Genomic DNA, 24,315 nt, shown 5'->3' with positions numbered 1-24,315 from the left:
CTGGAAGTACTCATCTATGCCAGGAAATTTGGAAGACAGCTACTTGGCCAACTGACTGGAAAAGATCCAAATTTGTACCCAATGTCAAAGAAAGGTGACCCAACAGAATGCTCAAACTATTGAGCAATATCATTATCACATTCAAGTAAAGTTTTGCTGAAAACCATCCAAAGGTTGCAGTAGTACATTGACAGGGGGATGCCAGTGGTTAAGGCCGGATTGAGAATGGTGTGGAACAGGGATATCATTGCTGATGTCAGATGGATCTTGACTCAAAGCCGAGAACACCAGAACCGTGTTTACTTGTGTTTTCTTGACAATGCGAAGGCGTGTGAATAAGTGGATCATGACAAACTATGAGTAACCCTGAGAAGAATGGGAATTCCAGAACCCGTGATTGTGCTCCTGTGGACCTTGTACATGACTCAAGAGGCAGTTGTGCAAACAGAACAGGGAAATACTGCATGGATCAAAATCAGGGAAGGTGTGTTTCAGGGTTGTATCCTCTCACCATCCTTATTCAATCTGGATGCTGAGCAAATAATCAGAGAAACTGGAATATATGGGGGGAAATGTACATCAGGATTAGAGGAGGGCTTATTAATAATCTTGGATATGCAGATGACACACCCTTGCTTGCTAAAAATGAGGAGGACTTGAAGCGCTGATGACAGCATTTTGTCTTGCTTGGATCCACAATCCATGCTCATGGAAGCAGCAGTCAAGAGATCCAATGACACATTGTATTGGGTCAATCTGCTGCACAAGACCTCTTAAAAAGCAGTGATGTTACTTAGAGAACTAAGGTGTGTCTGACCGAAGCCATGGTATTTTCAGTTGCCTCATATACATGTGAAAGTTGGATATTAATAAGGAATACTGAAGATGAATTAGTGATTTGAATCATGATGATGGCAAAGAATATTGAAAGTACTATGAGCCACCAAGAGTCAACAAACAAACCTCTTTTGGAAAAAGTACAACCAGAATGCTCCTTAGAGGGAAGGGTGGCTAGACTTCATCTCACATCATTTGGACATGTGGTCAGGAGAGGTGGTCCCTGTGGAAGGACATTATCCTGGCCAGCAAAAAAAAAGAGGAAAGTCCTCAACAAGGTGGAATGGCACAGTGGCTGCAACAATGGGTTCAAACATGAGAATTGTGAGGGTGACGCAGGACCCGGCAGTAGTTCCTTCTGTCGTACCTGGGGTTGCCATGATTCAGAACCGACTCAACCTGACAGCATCCTAGCAGCTCTCATGAGAAGATGCTAGATTTTCAAAATAGAACGGCATCTGTCCCCCCCTCTGTGTAAATGAACAAGTAAAGGAGATAAAGAGCACCTTTTCCTCTACAAGGTGTGGTGTACAGCAGTGAGATACAGGTGAGAGCATGCGGCCCACCATTCTCTCCTGCATGGGTGTACCGAATACTCACTGCCACTTCACCCAAGAATTCAAAACCCCAATACGTTTCCTCTCCTTTGGCTTCTAAGTTGTGAACTGACCAGTAACCTGATCTAACTGAGTAGCCAACAGCAGCCACAGAAAATAGCCACAGTTCTAAATACACAGCGGCATACATTGATGTTGGGAGGGAAGTAGAAGACCCTACCTCCACCCGGTGCCTTTAAAACATAAGTCCACCATTGATAAATGAGATTGGTCTCCATTAACTGTATACTCTTTGTATCTAAAGCAGTAAATTATACTTTAGAAAACCCCAGTTTGTGTATGTGTGTGTGTTGTTGTTGTTGTTGTTGTTTTGACTTCCAGGTGGCACAGTGTGTCTCACCAAAGGGACCCCTTGCTTGCTCGAGGACATACTTTTTTGGAGCTACTCACGTTCCGTACTTGGGTAAGTCATTCCTCCCATATCATAGGTTCTCCATAGATTAGGAGTTGACTCATCATTACTGCTTAGCTCAGACAAACAAAATGTGCTTAACCTGTGTCTCACAGACTTCGTTTAGGAGAAAAAGCCAGTAAGTTCAATATGTACTCTATCTAGCTGTATATAAGATCCTGTGCTCAGTATGATAAAGGCCAAGATAAATTAAGAGACCTACTTTGTGACGCCATGTGGCAGTCTGACTATTCTTGTCTAGAAAAGGGTACCAGGAACTATGAGCATTCACAGAAGCAAGGGCTCTGTCCTGTGGACCATCCAGAAAGGCTGGGCTGATTGGGACTCCCAACCTGCTCAGTGACTGGAGCTGCATTCACAGAGCAACATGGAGAACCTCTAGAGTACATGAGGATCCCAGCCTAGCTGCATAGTACACCCGAAACCTGGTTTTTCTCCTGGGTGCTCTGTAAGTGAGAAAACGCTAGAAGTGTGATTTGGGTGGGGGCGTTGAGGAGATGAAGTGCAGGTGGAGGTGAGCACCTGGGGAGCACAGTCCTTTCCTGCATGGAAGAGCCCAGCACATCCACCTGCCTTTGCACCAAAGCTCTGGGCTGAATGGCAATGGAATTCAAAAGCTGCTAACTTTCATCTCCTAGTTTTAAAAACAAAAACTGAAGGCAAAACCCCTCTCTGGTGTTTCATAGTAACATTGGGTGGGTGGGTGGGTGGTCAAAGAGGAAAGTCCGACTAAAAGGTAAAGATCAGGAGGATCCCAGGACAGGTGATGTTTCAGTGTTGTTTGTGCTTGTACTGCATTAAAAAAAAAAAGCTTGTGATATCTCCTTGTAATGAAATGAAGAACTCCTAGCTTGCTTGTGAAATGTTTGCCTATCCTGTGATCTTGTCACATTCTTAATCCACAATATTCTGTCACAGGTGATGACAACAAGCTACCCAAGAAAACTGAGCCAATGTAAGTCTTCATTTCTCTTTTATTTTTTCTTGCCTACAGTTGATCGTCCACCGTGGTGGCTGTCCTTGTCTCTTGTGAGCTGTACAGTAGTTAGGACCCCTGGTTTATGAGGTCCATAAACCGCTCTGGTGTTTCATAGTAACATTGGGTGGGTGGGTGGTCAGAGAGGAAAATGTCAGACAAAAAGGTAAAAATCAGGAGGATCCCAGGACCGGTGATGTTTCAGTGTTGTTTGTTCTTGTACTGTATTTATTTAAAAAAAAAAAAAAGAAAGCTTGTGATATCTCCTTGTAATGAAATTAAGGAATCCCAGGTTCCTCGTGAAATGTTTGCCTGTCCTGTGACCTTGTCACAGTCTTAATCCACAATACTCGGTGTACCGTTTACGAGGTACACAGAGCTGTATCACTTCCCAGCAGATGCCCAATGGCTGTCTCTACACTTAGAGGCCAGGTCAGGGGACCCTGCCAGCTTTGCCATCTGCTCCTCCCTACATGACTTGCTACCTGCAGCATCTATACATACCCATTATGTAATTATTCTTCATGCTTTCTACAGTGTGTTTCTGTGTTGTTTTAATTGAAGACTTTCCTTAAAAAGACAACATCCTGAAACTCATTGAGACAATCTGTGAAACCCCATCTGGTCTCTGGAGTATAGTCTCTGGATTTGACATCCAGGCTTCAGGAGCAGAACTGGGGGCAGAACCCAGGTTGTGCACTCATAGAAAGGCCTAGTGTTTATAAGGGCAACGTTGTGCAACTTCTTAAATATAACCAGACCCTTGAAGGAATGAGGAACGGGTTCTGGGAACTCAAAGCCATATTCTCGGCACACCAAGGCTGGTTGACATAACATAGTTCACAAAGGCAATGCTCAGCATCCTGTTTGGTGAGTTGAGACTGGGGCAGCCATCGAAGGTGCAGTTATTGGCGAGTGGTCATCTAGGTGCATCCTATGGTTTCTTCTTGTCCAAAGGAGGGATGAAAACTGAATGGCTCATGGAAGCAATTTGTCCGATGGACTAATGGACCATGCAACATCCGTCTCCACAACCCTGAGAGCAGAAGAACCAGATAGCGCCTGGCGACTACTCCCATTTGCCCTGAAAAGGATCCCATTATAAGGTCTTACCTAATGTGGGGTGAAAATATGAAACAGAATTCAAAATCAGAAGTGAGACCAGGCTTACTGGGCAGAAAAAAACTAGAGGAATGCCCCATGACTAAGTCCTTTTGTCATCCTTCAGATCTGGAAATAGACTCACCCCTGTGGCTCAGTTTACAGACATGTGGTAGAGGGCCCTGTAAGGGGAACAACACCACTAGGATGTACACACTCCTTAGAATAACCAACAGTGTGGGAGCAAATTGTTTTTATCATCTACCCAAGGACAAAATTCAGGAAAGCAAGAATTCATCAAGAAGGAGGGATGGAAACTGGAAACACAGGGCGGAAGTGGGACTAGTGATGTTACAATGTGAAGATGGCCATCAGGACGTGAAGCAAAATGTGTCTGTGTTGGTGAATGGGAAACTGATTTGCTCTATAAAGTTTCACCCAATTCACAGCAAAAAGCTTTTTAAAAAATAAAAATAAAAGAAAGTTTCTCTACCTTTCTTTCCCTTTCTTTACAGGAAACCAATGACACAAAATCAATTCCTCACTCATGCTAAAGCTACTGAATCCCAAAACAGATTCCCCTTCAGAAATGGGAATAATACTGCAGCTTCATTATTGCTTCGCTGCATATCCTGGTATAAGAGAGTAGGCCTTCTAAGGACCAGCACTGATGAGCTGTAGAGGATCCACAAATAGTAAAAGCTATAGGTTGCCCGGCTCAATTAGAGCTACAGAATCCAACATTTCTGGAGGTAGGACCCATAAAAATCATATGAATAAAAAAAGTACCCAAGTAATATAATCACACTCCAGAAAAAGTTCTTTTTTAAAAAAAGGAAAACAACATTAGCTGTTAAGCCTGCTTTTGGGCACTGCCGTTGTTATCTTCATCATGTCGTCCCCTATACGTAGCTATAGTCATAACGTGTGTAGTTTCTTTGAGGGTGTTCTTCAGTTCAACACCAGATCAGCCCTTTCCTCTTGTGTTGGTGGGGGCAGTCCCGCTTTGTACTGTTGTACTTCTCGAGCCAGATGCTCAGCTACTTCTTAAGAGCTCCTTTTAAGACCCTAGCCATTGTCCCTTATCTCTTTTGAGTTAAGACTTCCTGAGTCCTGCCGGACACCTCCACCTGCCTGTTAGAGGCTCAGGGATGAGCCCCTTTGGTGATCTGCTTCAGGGCCTGGTCTGGAAGAGTAGCAGAGCCCACTTCAGGACACCTGACAGATCCAGACTGGTGGGCCTTGGGCCTTGTGGAGTCTAGTGAGGGCGACAGCAACACCCTCCAGGCAGAGAGCAGCTCTCCCAGCCTCCTTGTCAGAGGCCTTAGTCCAGACCACTGCATGTGACAGTAGCCAGGTAGCTTATGGGTTCAGTTCAGAGGGTCTGTGTAAGTCAGAGAAGATAGAGCAGGAGGGGCAGGGGACACTTGACTGGTATTAGAACTTTGGGAAGTTTTCATCAAACTGGAGATTCGCTTCACATGTGTTTGGGGTTGGCCTCTAATAAAACTTCAGCGATAGTGGCAAAATCTGAAGGATCCTGGCACCTGAAAGTGGCCAAGGCCTTGTCAGTGACCCTTCCAGGTTCCTTCCACCAGAGTAATAGCCCTCTGCCCTGGTCATTCATCTCTGGGATATGTTGCACATCCTTGGAACTGGCTTTTTAGTATAAGTGCCTTCTGCCCCTTTGTCCTCCTCCCCAGTTCAAATCTCTTACATCGCATGTGGCAGTAAGAAAGCGCCAGGCTGAGAGCACTCCTGAGTCTGGGCCTGCCATTAATTTGCTGTCTCCTTGGACAACCATAGCCCATCTCCATAGGCCTTCATTGCTATGGGACCGGATCACTTCTGTTTCCTTCTAGCCGTCCAACTCCTGTCACCTTCTGTTAGCTGTTACAAGATTCTCACAGGTGTAAAAATAGACATCTTATTAGGAAAGGCTTAATCAGTTCTCTCAGATACCTCTCCTTCCCTGAAGGTCCTCAGCTCAAAGCAGTTTTAGTCCCCATCCCCCCAGGAGACATTTGCCAATGTACATTTAAAGACATTTTGGGTTGTCACAACTTGGGGGTCCTAATAGTATCTATTGGGTAGGGGCCCGAGATGCCATCAAACATCTAACAGTGCTTAGGGCATCCCCTCCCACGACCCCCAACAAAGAATTATCTGGCCCAAAATACTGCTGAGGTTGAAAATCCCTGGCCTAAAGAAAAGAAGCCTTGGATTTTCTGAGAACCTTTCTGGCGATCCTCAATCCCAGTTCTAGCAAAACAAAAACGAAAAAACAAACAAGCCTCTTACTATGGGAAGTAAGACGTCAGAGAGCAAAGTTTGGCCAAGAAGCAAGTAAAAAATCTCAGAAGCATCCTCCGTTCTTCGTCAGGCAAGCTGCTTGGGGTGTGCTCTGCAGCTGTTTAATTGGAATTGACATGGCCCTGCCCTCTCCTCAGTTGGGGAATCTCTCGCCCCCGAGGTCCTGGGAGCCAGCCTGCAGCAGGCTGGTGAGAGGATGGCATGAAGCTATGGTGCACAAGGGGATCAAGACACCCACATAGTTTTCTCCTGTTGGTTTAGTCTGTTGGTCATCAGAGGAGCTGGTTTTCCTGAGGATGGATTAATGAGAACAAATTACGAACCAGTTTGGGCACATGGCTTTTTAAAGTTTTAGAAACCAGTGATTTCCATTTTCACATTTTATGTTTGTTTGTTTTTCGTTTTGTTTAGAATTCAGTTCTTGGGTGAGTGATTATTTTTTGTGCTTGCAGCTTTCAATGGAACGCTGTGAGGCTGTGGCTAACCTTTCCGTTTTCTTTTTAAAGTAGGCTCTTATCCCAGATCTATGCTGCTGTTGTTGAGGCTGTGCTGGCTGGCATTGCATGCTATGCTCAAACTTCCAGTCTAACAAAGGTAATGTCAGTGCCATGGTTCTTTCCTGAGTGGTTATGCTAACGTGAAACTTCCTGCCCCTCTGGTTGTTCTCGGTGCGGCCCGTGTGAAATTGGGCCTTGACGGAGCTGGCACGAGGCAGCAATGCCTTCAGAATGTTGAGCTTCCGCCGCCTATGACTGCTGCTGTTTTCTGAGGGACAGCTAACCAGCACTGCTTGTGGACCTTGGGGTGTATTAACAACAAGTTGTTCCATGACGTACGAGGGGGCTTCGAAAAGTTCATAGGAAAAATGTCATTGTCTTTTTTATTTTTCCACACACTTTTGGAAGCCCTCTCCTATTATTCTGTTTAATTGTTTTAATGAGTCTTTTAAAAGTATAAAGACTTTTAAAATACAGAATATTCTGCTGAGAACTTAGAATAAAGCTAGGTAAGTTTGTTTGAGCTATGTAATTTAAGATCCTCTAAGTCGGTGTTAGGACAGAAACAAAAAGAGCGTGAAGAACAGAAACTGTGACTTGCCTCTCCCAGACACTCCTGTGTGATCTCATTCTCTGACCGTTCTCTTCCTGGCTGCTTGGCGGTTAGCCTGCCCTGCTGAGTTGGGTTCCTATATCTGACCCAGTAAGGAGATGCGGAGAGTCGGCCTGATGCCTCCCATTGCCTTTCCTGAAGGAAGCCATTTGACTTTGGAAAGGTTGTGTATGATGTAGATATCCGAGAGACTGTAGCCATAGTCATCAGCTCCTTACCATCCCCCTCCTCACTGAACTTGAATCCCTGGGACTGTCATGGGACTTGCTCTTGAGCTGCCCTGGGACAGAAAGCTTTGCAATGCAATGGGGTGCCCTACAATAATCAGTACGCTTGTGTTTTTAACTGATCTTTTGTCATCTTAGGGGCCCGGTAGTGTAGTGGGTCACACATTGGGCTGCCAAGCAAAAGGTCAGCACCTCGACTCCACGAGGTGATCTGCTGGAGAAAGATGAGGCAATCTGTTCCTCTTAAGTATTAACAGCCTCAGAAACCCTTGGGAGCAGGCCTGCCCTCTCCTGTAGGGTCGCTCTGAGTCAGAATGAACTTGATGGCAGTGAGTTTGGCTTGGCTGGGGCTATGCTTGGCATCCGGCAGAGACTCTGAGGGCAGTGGCCCTCCTCAGGCAGGGGGAGGGGTGGGGGAGTGGAGGAGAAAGCCTGGACCAAAGGCCCCTTCAGCACTTTCCCAGACTCAAGTTCTTTCTGATACGCAGTGTCTCAGGGATCCACTGGCACCAACCCAGCAGGTCCCACCTCTCTCAGGTGGGTCAAGTTCCAGTGCCCACCTATCCAAACGAAGTATTTTTCCTGTGAGCTTGTAACAATACATGTTCATTTTAGTGGTGTTGATGTGTAGGAAGTAGTCACGTAGAGGGGAGGAGCACGTGCTAGAGGGTCGGGGTCTCTCTCTCTCTCTAACTCTCTCCCCAGAAGTGCCGTGCATGCTTTTCTCTGCTGTGAAACCTAATTGCCTCTGTTTGTGTCATTGGTTTTCCAGGCCAAGGAGGTAGCAGAGCAAACCCTGGGATCTGAATTAGATTCCTATGAGTTGATGCAATTTAAGACAGCTCTACGGTAGGCAATGCTTGGTATTTTCTAAAAGGCACTCTTTTTGAAGGTTGGTTTATAAAAACACGCTCACTTTTCTCTTTTGTTTTTATACTTGCTCTCCTCTTTGAGAAATATTCTGGTAAATGAATAGGCTATTTGAAAGAAGACCATTCACCATTAGGGCATTATATGAGAAACCAAGGGGCCAGAGCTAGAAGAACAACATGAGACGCGTCTCCCACATGTTAGGAGGCTAGCTGTGAGGCCAAGGAATAGCAGAACCACGGGGGACTTGTGACTTCAGAGGCCTCAGGGATCAGGGAGGGGAAACTGAAGATGTGAGTGGTGAGGTTTGTTAGGGACAGAGGCTTCTCAGATTGTAGAAACCCGGGACCTGGGAGCGTCTTGGAGTCTAGATAGTCTGGGAATCTGACTTCCTGGCAGGCATGTCACAGTAGGTCTCTGCTCTGTAGCTCAACTTCCACCAACCCAGTTTATTCACCCACTGCATCACCTTAGGACCACTTTGTGCACTTTCATGCAAAGGTACCGATGTTGGGGGTTTCTTTAAGAGCACGTCTAAGATGTGCATTGTGTTTCCTCAGTGCCGTGCCCCACGGTTTCTTAGATCTGCAGCCCTGCACAGTGGGAAGGGACATTTGGAAAGATCAGTCCTTGGCTCTAACAGGGAGAGTTGCATTGCTGCAGCTCCCACAGTGGAGCAAGAGCCCGAACCCTAAAGGGCTTCCAGCTCCGCCATGGGGCGCTTAGGCGAAGTTCCCGTGCCCTCTGCCAACTGAGTCGCACTGCTCTCCTACCCATGATAATCTCCAATAGCCCCTTTGGTGCTGTTCAGCTTACTGCAGGCCTCCTTTCCCCGTGGTCTTCTGGATCATGTTTCTCTGTCCAGGAAAGACCTGCCCTGCCTATGGCTGAGAGCCCTGGGTTTGAGACTGCCCCTTTACTTTCCACCTGTGTGACCTTTAGCAAGTCAGGAAGCTCTCTGTGCATCTGGAAAAGGGGCCTGAGTTCCTTGCAGAGTGGTAGGGAGTTCAGGGTCTGCCACGTCAGTGTCAGCTGCTATTGCAGCAGGGCTCTCCTCTGTGGCCTTGGAAATGGCCAACATCAGCATTCCCTTCCTCCTTTCCCTGGGGTGGTGCCCACTCCACCCTTTAGGGCGGGCAGGCCTCCTCTCAATCCAGGCCCCCTGGCCTAGGCATACCTTCCTCAGCGGAGGAAGGAACACAAAGAAAGGGCCAGACAGTGAGAAGAGAGTCTCTCAGGCTAGTCTCCCTCCCTAGCACCCCACCTTCTTCCCTCCACAAGGGCTACTTCACTAAGTGCACTCAAATGCCATCTGATAGGTAAGAATCATCCTGAGAGGGTGAGAAGGGAGTCGCCTTGAATTTACACAAGTTAGTGGGTGACTGGCCAGGGCTTGTTAAGGTAAGAAATGGAACTTATGAGTGAGTTTTCTGGTTATTGTTCTGTCTGTTGAGTCTTACCACTCTCCCTGGCCATGCCCATCATCCCACTGCAGTTGACTGTGGGTCAAAGAAACTGACCTCAGCTCTCAGGGCAGGAATCACAAATTGACCCAAAAGGGGTGAATCTACAGTGACTATCAGTCCTGTCACACTGTTCCCTCCTGCTGTGGTCTCAAAATTCAAGACTGCCCTGAGAATCTGCACAGAAGTGAGGCCCTGGCTGGAGTCACATGCAGGCCCCACACCTGCCAGTGATGTGAGGCCCCGGGAAAGATAATGAATGCATTTAGGGCTAAATCTGCATAACACGGGGATGGCAGACCTTACTGGGTGGCTGTGAGGGTCTCGAGCAGATTTACTTCAGAAGCAAGTATGTGTAAAGGGTACTAATACAGTAGTCAGCAAGAGCAGGCTGACTTGTTGTTTGTGCTTTGCAGCTCCAAGATGGCTTTTCATATACATGCTGTGAATAATCAGGGAAGGTACGTATATGGCTGTCATTCGCCCTTTTTTGGAGCAAGTTTAGAAACAAAAAGGGGAGAGGCCAGCCTGTAATAGCTGGTGTAGGTGTTTCCATGGTTGGCTACCCATCTGTGCTTACATGGACACCCTCCACCCTGAGGACTTCCTACTGAGGCTCTGAGGACTGGACACAATTCATCCCATACAGCCTACTTATTAATTCTGCATGCATGCAACATATTGTTATGAAATCCCTGCGGGAAAGAAATTTGGGCCATGGTCAAGGTGAAAGAGAACAAAATGAATTTCAGTGCAGTTAATTCTTTAATCGCTCTCCCTTTTTTCTCTTTCTCCTCTAGAATTGTTCGTCTAGACAGTGAAGATAGCTTATACTTTGTGAAGACGGTAAGCAGAGTTGTTACAGGTCAGATAACTGGGAATGACCCGCAGAGGGGCATTTATAGGGGGTGAGGCAGTGGGTGGATGGGCGGTCTTAGACAGTACATCCCTTATCTAAAGAAACTGGTATGTTCTCAGGACCATCCAAGCCAGAGCATTGGTGGACCAGTATTTTCTAAGGGTACCCAGACAGGTGTGACCAGCCCAGCCATATCCACACTCCCATGGCTAGGTGATCTCAGGCCCGAGAGTCTTAACTGAGGTGGGATACTTCTTCCTGAGTTTATGAAGACTTCCTCCCAGTAATGGAAGTTGCTCTGGTATGAAATGGAAATGTGAGCTTCTGAGGTAATAAACTTAACCTCAACACAGACCAGCAAATGGTTGCTATGTGTTCCAAGGCCTTCACTGATGCCCTTACTAGAGGCCTGGAACTCCAGCTATGCGAACTTCCCATGTGCTGAGTGCACGCTGATAGGCCTGGGAAGTGGTTTAGACATGCACCGAGATCCTGGTCTCCTGTCTGCTAGCTTGGCCCAGTGGGAGCAGAGTTTCCAAGCCAGTTCTTTGTTCCCCGCCACAAGCCAAGGCTTTCATTTACCACAGTATACCCTGATTGGCAAACTTTTTAATGAAAGGACAGTGTACATCCAACCAAGGTTCTGGTAGTAATATTAGTGGCCACAAGTTACACCTTGCATCTCTTCTGTGGCCACTGCCTGAATCTTCATTCTAGTGAACTCCTGGTTTGGAGGAGCTGGTGGGCAAGTGTGTGTGGCTCAGTGCAAGGACATCCCACCACCATAACCAGTGGAAGATCAGCTCAAAGTTTCTGTGAGATGCCATCAACAGAGTACACTAGGCAACAAAAGTGACTTCTTAAGGTTATAATTTACATTTTTGGAATAGGTGTGCCCCTTTTTTGGGTGTTCTTTTAGAACCAGGTTAGCCCTTTTTGTAACATCATGACATTGGGAAATGCTTACTGGTCTGTAGGTGGTCACATTACTCTCTCTGCTAGACTTTAAACTCCCGGACTTCCCTCCTTGGGTCTTTGCAGTTCTTTGGAAGGTGCCTTGCAAATCATTAATGGAGTCTAGCTGACTCAAACTGTTTATTTCAGGAATCCATTCAGAGCAGCCAATGAAATCAAAAGGAAGAGATAGGAAGTTGGTACTTCCTGCCCCAATCCTGTTCTTGCTTCCAAGTAGAGATGAAGTGTGCTGGCTCCTCTTTGAAGCCTTCCAATTGGTTTCCCTCCAGTCTGGTTTCGTGCAGTACTTCATGAACTATCTTTTAAGTCTCCTCCTGAAGGCTTAGGGCTGGTAGCTCGTCTGACTCTGCTTTCTCATTTGATACAGGCCTGTATGGCTGTCTACGATATTCCTGACTTGCTGGGAAGAAGAGGGTGCTTAGGATCTGTGGTCTTCTCAGAATCATTTTTGACATCTCAGATCTTAGTTAAAGAAAGGGGTGAGTGGTCTTTGGAAAGCAAAACTTGAACCTCTGGTGGGAAGGAGGGGAGAGGGCAAAGCGAACTATAAACTAAGCCCAAAGAACAGTAGTAAACTGGTGAGTATTAGAACATTCATGATAAAGGATGTAGATCCTAATTTGTAAACAGCTCTTATTAGTTAGAGAAATCCCAGCTACCTGAGGGAGGGTGGAAGACAAGCAGACACACACCACACATACAAACACACAGGAGCTTCAAAAAGTTGGTGGAAATTTTCTGTTATCTTTTCATTTTAGTTTTCCACCAACTTTTTGAAGCCACTTTGTATATGTGCGTTTACATTGATGCTTTGACTAGAAAACAGCCTCACTGATTGTCGCTTCTAATCCATTGTTATCAAGTCGATTCCAACTCATAGCAACCCGATATAGATTTTCCGAGGCTGTCAGTCTTCACGAAAGCAGACAGCCTCATCTTTCTCCCAAAGAGTAGCTGGTGGGTTCGAACTGCTGATCTTACGGGTGTCAGCCCAATGGGTAACCCATTACACCACCAGGCCTCGAAAGGGAGCAACTAAAACCTATAATTAACTAGCTACCATTGTTTCATCTATTATGTTGGCCCCAAAAAGCATATCCAGTGTGGCATGATGCCCCTGATGCTTTGAGTTTCAATAGGTAAGCATGTTCTACTTCCAGAAAAAGTAAAGGCAAAACTTAAAAGAACTAATTCCCACAATTCGTCATTTCGACATATTCTTATTTGTTGTGGAAAATACTTAAGTTCATCAAGTGAGCATGCCATTCTTCATCCTCTCATCCCTGTCCCCAGAAAAGGCAGTTTTCAGCCTTTGAGGGCATCCGACTCCAGCAGATGGAGCAGTGCTGGCTCCTGACAAAGAGGAGGCTGTATCTGGGGCGGCAGGAGGGAGGAGTAATTCACATGTCTGCGGTCTTCCTACAGATGGCACTGTTACCACAGAAACCAGCTCCATTATCCTGACGGAGGCCATCCCCAGATTCTGCTCCTGGATGGTTAGTTTCACTCATCTGAAGAAAGTGACAGAACTGTGAGGGAACCAGAAACTTTTTTGGAAGAGGCTCTCCATTGGGTCCTGGTGGGATGTCAAATCCAGAACTAGCTTTCTCTTGATGCAAACAAATCTAATTTACTGACCACTCTCACGATCTTGGAAAGGCATTTAGGAACTAAGTTATCTGGGTCTCTGTTAAAATGTGAAAGGAAGAAGTGAGCACAGTCATTGTAGAGATGAACAGACTGAGGCTCAGACGTGAACTGCTTGCCCGAGGTCACTCAGAGAGAGAAGGGAAGCATGTGGCCCCCTTCTCTGGACAGAGTGGTGACTGCAGAGTCCTGACTGTAGTGTCCCTACATGAGAAAACATGGCACTGGGTGATTGGGGGCCCAGAAGGCATAAGAGCAGCGGCTCTGTCATGGTCTCAGCCCTTACTCTGGAATCAGTTCCTGTTCCACCTCTGGGGTTCCCATCGGGATAGGAAAGGAGGAGAGTCGTCTCTCTCTTTGGAGCTATCATGAGCCTGTTTAACTAGACCTCAGGTCCCAATGAGAGAGCCACATGACTTTGGCCCCTGGTCCCTGACGACCAGCAGCTGGTTCAACAAGCTGTGCCAAGGCCTGAAGGATGGGGTGGAGTGGTGGAGAGGCTGCTGTGTCAGTGTCCTGGGACGGTGTGACACGGGGAGTAAGCTAGCAAGGCTGTGCCTTTCGTGGAGTAAACTGAGAATCTGCATTCCTTTGGAAACAGGTAGAAGATAATGAAATAAAGTTGTCAGAGAAAACCCAGCAAGCACTGAAGGTAAGCAACCAAGCAACCTTCTTCTCAATGTAATATGTAGAAGGTAAAGGAATCAGAACGGAGAGGCAAACTTTCATCTGACTGCTAATTAAAGGGGGTGTGCCTTTGTGTTCACTTCTTGTTCGCATTCTTCTCATTCCCAGCAAGTTTCAAACAATAACCTTTTTCCAAAATTTTTGGGAGGAAGGTCTAAAATTGGATTCTTTTTGCCTTATAGATCTTATCAGTGTTTTTTTGTTTGTTTTTTAATAACCAACTAATACTTTTTAGCTTTCCTTTAAACACTGTATTTTGGGTGTAAGTTTGCAGAGAAAATGCGTTTCCCATTCAATAATTCATCCATTTTTTGTTTCCTGGCATGGGTGCAGCCCCTCAGTATGACAGCACTCTTCCCACTTCCTCGAGTTTCGAGGTTCTGTTCGTCTTCTCTGTCCCTTCCCGCCTGCTGGACTTTGTTTTTGGATAAATGTTGCTCTTTGAGCCCGTGTAATTAAGCAGTCCCAGGCTGGCCTCAGCAGGTAGTGAGTGATGAGAGGTCGGAACTTCGAGCCAAGGAAAAGCTGCCTCCAGTTTCACAGTCAGAGGAAGTAAAGCAGCAGAACATGGACAGACCCAGTAGCCTTCAGTGCAAGGCCTGGCAGAGAACTTAGTGTTCCCTTTCTCAGCACAAGTCAAGGATGCTAGTAACATGCTCACCAGCCAGGCAACCAGATGATGGGGAAAATAGAGTGGATTTGAGTTTGGATTCGGCAGCCTTTACTGACTGGGCTCAACGTTTGATTCTAGTGAGTGATTGTGCTAATTATCACCTGTCCTTTCTGTCTTGCTTTAAAGGAAGATGAGTGTTTCCTGGGCACTTTCCTAACAGGAGGAGAAGGAGCCTATCTTTACTCCAGCGACCTGCAGTCCTGGCCTGAGGAAGGTACGTGACTCTGGCTTTTCTATTCTTGGATGAGCCCCGGTGCCCCTTCTTGTAGGGAGCAGCATGCGTACTGTGATTAGTAACACGCCTGATACTCGTTGGTGGATAAGTGCTTTCTTGGAGCTCTCCTCCTCGGATCCACCCACTTGGCAGCTGAAGAAACTTCCATTAGGAAGGGCTGGCCCCAGTACCTTGTCCAGTCCCCTTGCTGCTCTTGACGCTGGCTCTGGAATGAGCAAGAGCAACATGGCCAGAAATCCAAGCTGTGGGCCCAGACACAAATCTGAATTGAATTGTTTATTGCTGTATAACAGATTGTTACAATTATAAGAACTTAAAACAACATCATGTATTGTCCAGCTGTTCTGTTGGTCAGTCAGACCGCCAGCCCACTTGAGCATGTTCTCCACGCAGGGCCTCACAGTTTGGAGTGAGGGTGTCAGCCATACTGGATTCTTACCTGGAGGTCTGGAGAGGAATAGGCTCCCGAGTTGTTGGCACAATCCAGTTGTTAAGATGTAGAGATAAAGTCCCTGTCTTCTTGCTGCATGAGCACTTCTCTCAACTCTCCTTTCCAGAGGTCTTTGCCTGGTGACCCCCCCACATCTCAGCAATTAAGATCCATCCTTATGTCATTTACCTCTCATGTTTTGAATCACTATGGCATCTTTTTCTACCAGCCAGGAAAACAAAACAAAATAAAGCTCTGCTTATAAAAGGCTCATGTGATTAGAGTCGGCCTACTCAGATAATCTCTCTTTTGCCCTATAATGTAATATGATCACCACAGGGTATGCACCATGGGGTGAAGGTTGTAGGGCCCTCTAACCTTTCTCCCTACCACAATCTACCTTCTGGTCCCCATGACTCATGCCCTCCCCCTTGCAGAATACATTCACCTCCCACCACAAGTCCTACTCCATTATAGACGTCAGTCAAGTTCCAAATCTCATCTGTTCCAGAATGCAAAATCTCATCATCTATATATTCTAGCCACCACTTGTCTGCCAGTTTGAATTACAAGTCAATGTAAGGAGACCACAATCCTCACAACTGGACCAATAGACAGGTAACATCACAATAAGTGGAGAAAAGGTTGAAGTCAAGGATTTTGCCTTCCTTGGACCCACAATCAACGCTCATAGAAGCAGAAGTCAAGAGATAAAAGACATATTGCATAGGTAAAACTACTGCACAAGACCTTTTTTTATTATTTTAATAAATCATTTTATTGGATGCTCTTACAGTTCTTATAACAGTCCATACATCAGTTGTATTAAGCACATTTATACATATGTTGCCATCATCATTTTCAAAACATTTTCTTTCAATTTGAACCTTTGGTATCAGTTCCTCTTTTTTCCCTTCCCTTCCACCACCCCCTATCTCTATCCCCACCCCCAACAAGACCTCTTTAGAGTACTGAAGAGCAAAGGTGTTATTTTGGGGACTAAGTAACACCACCCAAGCCATGGTGTTCTCCATTGCATCACATGCATGTGAAAGTTAGACATAAGGAAGACCGTAGATGCATTTGAATTTTTGTGCTGGAGAAGAATGTTGAAAGTACCACGGACTGCTAAAAGGTAAACCAGTCTGTGTTGGAAGAAGTAAGGCCAGAGAGCTCCTGAGAGACAAGGATGGCAAGACTTCGTCTTACATACTTTGGATATGTTTTCAGGAGAGACCAGTCCCTGGAGAGGACATCGTGCGTGGTAAAGTAGAAGGCCCTCAATGAGAGGAATGGACGCAGTGGCTGCCTCCGTGCTGGCTCCAGCACAGGAACCATTGTGAAGGGTTTGGTTCTGTTGTCATGGGCTCACCATGGGCCGGAGCCCACTCAGTGGCACCCAACAACGCCAACAATGGCAGAGCTTCTCAAGCAAATGTCGATAAGCTTCTCCTGAGAATGACTTATTCAGGACAGTCCCTGAGCACCATTCATCGCCATCTGTGGACCTGTGACTAGAGAGATGAGGTGTCTCTCCCAACTCTCCAAACATACAAGATAATAGTTACAAGCATTCAGGTTAAAAAAGGAGGAAACGAAAGGTAAAGAGGAGTCATCAGTCTAATGCAGCTTTGAAATCACACTGGGCAAATCCCAGGAGTTTCTTACATAGGTTTCCAGACCAGGGAACAGTCATTCCTAGTGCCCAGCTCTCCTGCCTCGGCTGTTGGTTTTGCTCTCAGGACACGTGGCCCTGACATCTGTCATTTCCCTTTGTTCATGAAAAGTAGCATATGTTTGCCCCGAGTAGTTTTATCAACCTGCTTCCTGCCAGTAGACAAGAAGGGGGGAGTTCAGCAACCTCCTTTCCTCTGAGCCCTCTGAATCACTCAGCCCGTGGTGGTGGTGGTTTTTACAGATGCAAAATTCTCCAGAGTCTTGTGGATCTTGCTTGGATTTCACTGGGATTCGCCTCCATATTCCTGTTGTGACTCCCTCAAAATAATGCTTTCTTACTGTGTAGCTTTTTGTGCAGGCAGGGTTCTCACTTACTCCACACATTGCTCAGCCTCTAATAAGCAAGTCCTCTTTCTGGCTAATTTGTTCTTCTGATTGAAAATATTCTGCCCAGTGGCAAATTCCTCTCCCTGTTTTTGGATCACTGGTTCAGCTTCTCCTCCTTCCACATGGAAGACAGAGCACAAGGACTTCTGGTTTCTTATCTACTTCATGTTGGGATGCTGATAGAATTTCTTATCAAGCCTGTGGTTCATACAGCACCTGCATTCTGCCTCTGCAGGTTTGAAGGTAGAAGACTATGGAGTTAGGATTATTTGCTGAAGAAAGAAGGGTATGACAATGCTCCCTGCTTTGGGGCAAGCTTGCAATGTTTTAAAAGCTGGTTGTGGCCACAACACAGAAGTGTTTGTGCTTTGGTATAGTGGAGCCAATTATAATATTTAGTAAGGATATTTGCCAAAATTGGTTTGTACTTACATAGCAACGTGCCTTGGTAGAAAAATGCTCTTGAGTTATCCAGCTAGATGTTCCATGTGTCCTGAGGTCTCTGAGCACGAACAAAGGCCACAGCCAGTGACTTGCAGCCACTCTCCACAAGCTGAGATGTCAAGCTCTCATAGTTCCTGAGAGAATTCTACCTGAATTAGGAGATGGTTTTCTGAGGCAGGAAAATTCAGTAGAATCAGAAGATTTTCAAAGCCATTGGGTTAGGCTTGGTTCTCTGGTGAGGCAAAACCAATGGCACTTGTGTGTATGCACGAAAGAAATTTATCTTAAGTGAGAACGGCCGATGCAGCTGCAGAAGCGAGCAAGCCAGTTCAGCTCAACTTAATGGCAACATCCGGAGAGGGTTTGGGTCTTCTGATTTCCAGGTCAGTTGTTTCACTACGCTACTTATGGATAAGACCTAAATGCAACACCAAATTTACTGTCACGAGTGGATTCTGACATAGAGTGACCCTAGTTAGAGATTTTAAATCTTCACAGAAACAGACAGCCTCATCTTCATCTCATGGAATAGCTGGTGGATTTGAACCTCTGACCTTGTGGTTTACAGCTCTCTTTGTAACCTATGGTGCCACCACTGTCCCTTACCGGATAAGAAGGGTCTTTCCTTTACCATCCTCCAGAACCTTTTCACTTCCCTTACAGGCTTTTATCATGGGGTTTCTTTTTTTTCTTTTTTGGCTTCCCTTTCACTCCTGCCCTTTATTTGCCCTTCTTGCATTGACCCAGCAAACTGTCTAGTACCTGAGCCTCAGAAATGTGCTTTTGAGTTTTACCACCCGTGATCCTATATCCCCAAAGTCTTGTTTTTGAACATAATTAATACAAAAGTCTGTGTATTCCTCTGTTTAATACTGTGTTCCTGACAGGTCGTCTGTAACGTGCCTCTTCGTGTTGTTTACTCATGGTGTCTTTGGGATGATTTGCCTTTCTGGTTGATTGCAGAAGTTGTGTATAAATTTGGGATGTAAATCCTTTGTCAGTTATGTATACTGGAAATATTTTCTTCCACTATGACTTGTCGTTTGATTTAATTTGTGATGATTTCTGTGGGTTTTTCAAACCTTTTATTGTGAATTGGGTGAGTGCAGTAAAACAGGGCTGAAGTCATAGCTGACCTCCTCTGGCTTCGCTGGTACCACCAGGCAGGGGTCAGGCATGCCTCCACCCGCCATCCTCTTTTACCTATTCTGACCCAGCTGTTCTTCCCAAAGTACGCTACTTCTGGGATAGGTTCATTAATCCCTTGCAGTGGCCACACAGAACTCACAGACAATACTCACAATCAAGGGGATATTTTAAGGAAGTTAACAAGTTACCAAAGTCAAGATCGGCAAACAGTAAGGATACAGTCATTGGTCCACAGCAGTACCTCTCTCAGCCAGTAGCCAAATGTCTCCAGTCCTCTGCCTCTCAGTCATGCAGTCCCTTGACCTCTGCCTCTCTCGGCCAGAAATTCTGCCTGTTGCTCTGCCTTACAGTCTCATAGTCTTAGCTCTGCTTCTCGGTTCTGGTTCAACTTCTCTTTGCCTTGTCCTCTTGTCTCTGACTCCTTTGTTCTGGCCCATTGTCTCCATGCAAACGTTTCTGGTGCCTCTGGTCTTGGCCTCTGCCACTTCAGACAGATCTCAGATGGGCTCTTTTTCCAATGGTCTTGGGGTTTCTCTCTGAGCCCCCTGCTTCTGAGATGGCCTTTATACACGAGGAATGGTTTGAGAGGTGGTGTGGTTTTTATCTTTCAACAGACCATACCCCAAGGGAAACGAAGGGTGTGATTTAGTTCACACCCTCTACTAAGGTTGAAACTTACTCTCACCTTAATATCCTGTCTGTTACCATAGCAGGGACCTCCCTCCGAAACGGAATAACACCAACAGAGAGAATACCTCACGCCAGAGAGTGTGGCTAGAAGTGCCATATTAAGTCATTGACTCTATTTCAGTAAAGATTTACAGAGCTAATCCATTTTCTATTCAATAATTCATATATGTTTATTACATATCGTTGATTTCTGGTGTCTTTTTAATGAATAAAGGTTCTTAGTTTTAATTTCTCTCTTAGTGGTCTGTGTGCTTTGGATCAGTTTAAGAAAACTTCATCTTGCAATCTCAAAGATATTATCATGTTGACTTCTGAAAATATAGATTTTTCCAGAACCTACCTGGATTTATCTTTGAGAGTGATGAGCCAGAAGTACAATTTCATTTTATTCTTTTCAATATAGGTAACATGTTTTAGGCCGGGCACCATCTAGTTCTGGTCTTGGATGGTGGAAGATGGGGTTCACATGATCCAGTATTCCTTTGGATAAATTCTTTCCGTGCATCTTTTACTTCCTTCATGTCGGAGAGGCCCATGATTGCTCCGTAATGGTTGCTCACAAGCTTTTAAGACCTCAGTCTCGAGTCACCAAAGTAGGATGCAGTACATTGCTGTACCACTTGACCTTGATGTCCCCTGAGACTATGATTCTGAACCCTCTAGGCCCAATGACTCATTCTTTCAAGGGGTTTGGTATGGCTATGAAGTTTTAATAACTTTGCCCTTTGTATGCTCGACTGTTCATTGACAAGTTTGCAGTACATATGAATACATTGGTAGAAATAACCTCTGTCAAACCTTTGTATATTGTGGGTGCTCTTCCATTCACCTTCCTACTCCTGTTTAGCATAGATGTCCATCCACTTGTCCTATATTGTTATTACAGGATTGGGTGTGTAATACTCTTTACCTTTGTTGCTTTTAGCACTTAATGCTCCTCCCGGTGTCTTCCTTTGCCTTGATCATTTTGTGCTAGCCTTGTCCTTAATGTATATTGTCTTTCCCTTCACCCAAGTTCATCCGGGCCTACCCTCTAGTTAATTATTTATTTCCCTTTGCCCTCCCACCCCTAGTAGCCTTCAAAATGAAGGTTTCTTTCTGAGTAAACCTTTTCTATTTACAGTAATGGTCTGACATGCTACTTTTCCTTTTGTGATCGACTGGAATCTCTCTCGGCATACCAGCCTCTAGGTTCATCAGTGTTATTAGGTGTTTTTCAGACTCATCATTAATTATTCTTTTAAGAGTGTGTGTGTGTGTGTGTGTGTGTGTGTGTGTGTGTGTGTGTGTGTGTGTGTTACATCCTGAGGACTCTGGTAACCAAGCTGAATTGTACCACTGTGTGATGAGAAAACCCTGGCAATGATCAGCCATTCACTGTCTGCTCTCTCAATTCTGGACCCGCTCCTCTTTTGCTGTGTGTCCATGTTAAAGCTATTGAGAGACACTTCAAAAAAGAAAGTTCTTTACAGCAGTGAGCACGAATGAATTCTGTAGCTGCATACTACCTACCACATGACTAATTCTCAGAACAGAATACTGAGATAAATAAGCAATCTGTGGAAGAGTGGAATCTTAAGGTTCCATTTCTGTAAAAGCAAAAACAGACCAAACTAAATAATGTATAGATTTTAGGCACATATGACTGTGGTAAAATGATACAGAATCCGGACAGTTAGTTCCTTCTTTGGGGAGAGAGAGGAATGGGGGTACTAGTGCTCTCGAAGGAGTGTCGGGTCGACCTTTCAGGGATTAGAAATTCTGGGTCTGGTGCCATGCAGCAGAGTTGCATCAAGGAGAAATGAGGCCAGAGCATGTCACGGGCCTTTCTCCTGCACTTCTCATAGGAATGGCAGTCCTGACTCCGGAAGGAAAGATTGTGAGCGTGCTAAAACAATATCTCCCACATCGTGGCGAGGTGATGGGGCAGTCGATACATGCTTGTGCTGGGATGGAGGAGAGCATGCCTGGGAGCAGCAGTGAGGAACCATGGGATTGGTATGGAAACAGGAGTTGCATCTTGTCAAGAGGGTCCCAGGGCAAAGCCGTGTCCAAGAAAAAGCAGCTTTGACTCGTTGAAGGACAAGAGATTCCCGAGGCTTGAACCGGAATATCGGAGTGGGGCTGGCGGGTGACTGCCCAGATGGTGAAGTTGGCACTAGTAACCTCTGACTGCGCATCTGGTTCTCACCACTGATAGTCAAACTCCAACCTTCTTGTAACTAGAAAACCGCTGCCACCTCCTCCAGGCCCCTAACCCCCTCTTTACACACACCTTCCCTTTTTCTGAAACCAAATTTCCTCAGCAAGCCCCCCAAATTGTGCCGTACCTACAATTCCTCATCCATGAGAAAAAGACAGCCCTCAACCTCCTTGCCTTTGCTCCTGTTACTACCACTTCCTGAACTTGGAGCGACCTTCCTAGAGCTACAGCGTGAAGATTCTCCTGCTGCTTCAGTCCCTTCCCGTTCTTTCCTTGTACTCCGAGTTCCCGAACTACTTCATCTCTGCTCTTTGTGAAAACATGAAAAGAAACGTAACAGGGAGGATCCAACCTCACTCAGTTCCAGAAAGCAACTTCACCGAGGGCTGAGGCTCTGGGTGCTTCGTTAGTGTCCCCAAAACAATGGGCACATCCTGGGTCCTTTTTATCCTGTTTGTCCTTCTTTCCTGTCTTTTGCTCCCTTCGTCCATACTAAGCTGCTCTGTACAACCTTGGCCATCAAGAAACAGAAGCTCCCCTTGGGTTTGAGTCTCTTGTCCTGAGGAGCCCAGGTCCAGGGTTCACCTCCTTGTTTTTGTGAACTTGTGACAACAAGCAGCCCGTGCTGTAGAACCCTCCTCTTGCCTAACAAGACATCACGTTTTCGTCTCTGTCTTCTACACAAAGACCCCTAATGGCACAACAGATCCATGGTGGTTAAGCATTCAGCTGCCTACTGAGCGGCCTGGGCTTCAGACCCACCAGCAGTTCCACAGGAGAGCGCTGTGGCTGTCTGCTCCCGTAAAGCTGACAGCCTTGGGAGTGCTACGAGGTAGTGCTACTCTGCCCTAAAGGGCTCTCCTGAATTAGAACCGGCTGGACGACAATGTTTTCTTTTGGTTTGAGTCTTCCACAAGGCCCCAGAGGCTCCTGTCACCAGGACTTCCACCAACACATTAGTGCTTGCTCTTGAGCTCTCACGAGGGATGTGGTCTAAGGCTAGGCCAGCCTTTGCCAAGGCGGGAGGAAGGAGTATCCGTAAACATCGTAATAGAACAGGCATATACCGTACGTAGTGTTTTTAGCATGTTTCCCTGGGAGATACCTATAAGGAAGTGCGCCGGGGGGTTAAGTGGAGAGAAAATGTTTTGCGAATGCTGTACAAATGCGCTTTACACAATTGATGTGTGTATGGATTGTGATAAGAGTTGTATGAGCCCCTAATAAAATTATTTTAAAAAACAAAAAAAACAAAGGAAGTGTGAATTTTGCTTCCTATCATCAACTATCAGCTTATACACTTGTTGTTTTTATCCCCCTAATTCTTAAGCAAAGATTGTATCTGATAACTCATTGCTCTCTGAAGCCCTGGGGGTTGGGGGGCCACATTGGCCTCCCTAGAATACAGGGCCCAGCGTAGACAATCATGTAAAGTAAGTGCTACTGATACTGGGCTCTGGTTACCTCTGTGCAGGCCCTGGTATCTGTGAGGAGAACATTGGGATCTGAACCCCAGGATGTAGCCCTCCCGCTCTGACCAGCTCTCTTTGCCTTCCAGGGAAAGTGCATTTCTTCTCCAGTGGCCTTCTGTTTTTTCACCGTCATCATGGAAGTATCATCATTTCCAAGAATCACATGAATTCCATTTCCTTCTATGATGGGGTAGGTGTTTTACCAGTCCATGTCTTTAGTGTTGAGAAAAATACTCACGTCTCTTCAACACCACCATGGGGCCAGGAAATCCAAGCTGCCCTTGAGAGGCAGGGAGGTCATGGGCAGGCCTGGGCGCCCTCAAGTCTGGTCACTTTCTGTGCTCCACTAAAGGCTCGGCCAAAAGAGGCTTCTGGGTCAGGACAGCCAGTAGCTGTACCCATGTCCAGTTCCCTTCCCCTAAAGGGGACTGGGAAGAAGGCTAAGGAAGGTCTCCAATGGCCTCTAGCCCAAGGATACAAAGGCTCACCCACTTGAGAATTAAAGAGAAGCTGCACTGATGAGGGCCCCATTTATCCATCAGCACAAGAAAGACTTGAAAGTGAGCCGAAGAGCAAGAGAGCTGGGTAGGTTTCCCTTGCGGGGCTTAACCGCACCTCCCTCACCTACTCAGCTGTTAGAACCCTTGCGCGCCCCCTTGGAACCATTCTTTAACTTGACCAGCCTGTGCCAGCACTTCCCCTTTGGGGGAGGTGTGTGGGTATGAGTTCCCCTCCCTGTAGTCGCTGGCCAAGGTGCAGCTTGTTTTAGTGGACCAAAGAGCAGCGTCCATTCGGCTGGTCTGGGCCTGTGTGAAAGCCAGGACAGAGACTAAGTGAGGTGCTGTGATGAAACTTCAATAT

The 24,315-nt window shown here is 46.1% G+C and overlaps 1 protein-coding gene across 1 annotated transcript in view; it reads left to right on the top strand.

Annotated features, from left to right (window-relative positions):
- Nucleotides 1-24,315, top strand: part of DNAAF9 (dynein axonemal assembly factor 9) — a 133,364-nt gene that overhangs the window by 60,163 nt on the left and 48,886 nt on the right. Inside the window, exons 9-19 of the mRNA XM_045295539.1 lie at nucleotides 1,776-1,857; nucleotides 2,785-2,821; nucleotides 6,763-6,850; nucleotides 8,366-8,442; nucleotides 10,343-10,387; nucleotides 10,727-10,772; nucleotides 12,128-12,239; nucleotides 13,186-13,256; nucleotides 14,009-14,059; nucleotides 14,894-14,981; nucleotides 23,541-23,644. Coding sequence (XP_045151474.1) covers nucleotides 1,776-1,857; nucleotides 2,785-2,821; nucleotides 6,763-6,850; nucleotides 8,366-8,442; nucleotides 10,343-10,387; nucleotides 10,727-10,772; nucleotides 12,128-12,239; nucleotides 13,186-13,256; nucleotides 14,009-14,059; nucleotides 14,894-14,981; nucleotides 23,541-23,644 — 801 coding nt within the window. The remainder of the gene's footprint in view (nucleotides 1-1,775; nucleotides 1,858-2,784; nucleotides 2,822-6,762; nucleotides 6,851-8,365; nucleotides 8,443-10,342; nucleotides 10,388-10,726; nucleotides 10,773-12,127; nucleotides 12,240-13,185; nucleotides 13,257-14,008; nucleotides 14,060-14,893; nucleotides 14,982-23,540; nucleotides 23,645-24,315) is intronic.

This window comes from Echinops telfairi, unplaced genomic scaffold (assembly GCF_000313985.2).
Source record: "Echinops telfairi isolate 266 unplaced genomic scaffold, ASM31398v2 ScPeMD7_5592;HRSCAF=6446, whole genome shotgun sequence".
In the NCBI taxonomy this organism is placed as follows: Eukaryota; Metazoa; Chordata; class Mammalia; order Afrosoricida; family Tenrecidae; genus Echinops; species Echinops telfairi.
This window is presented reverse-complemented; position numbering and strand designations above follow the sequence as displayed.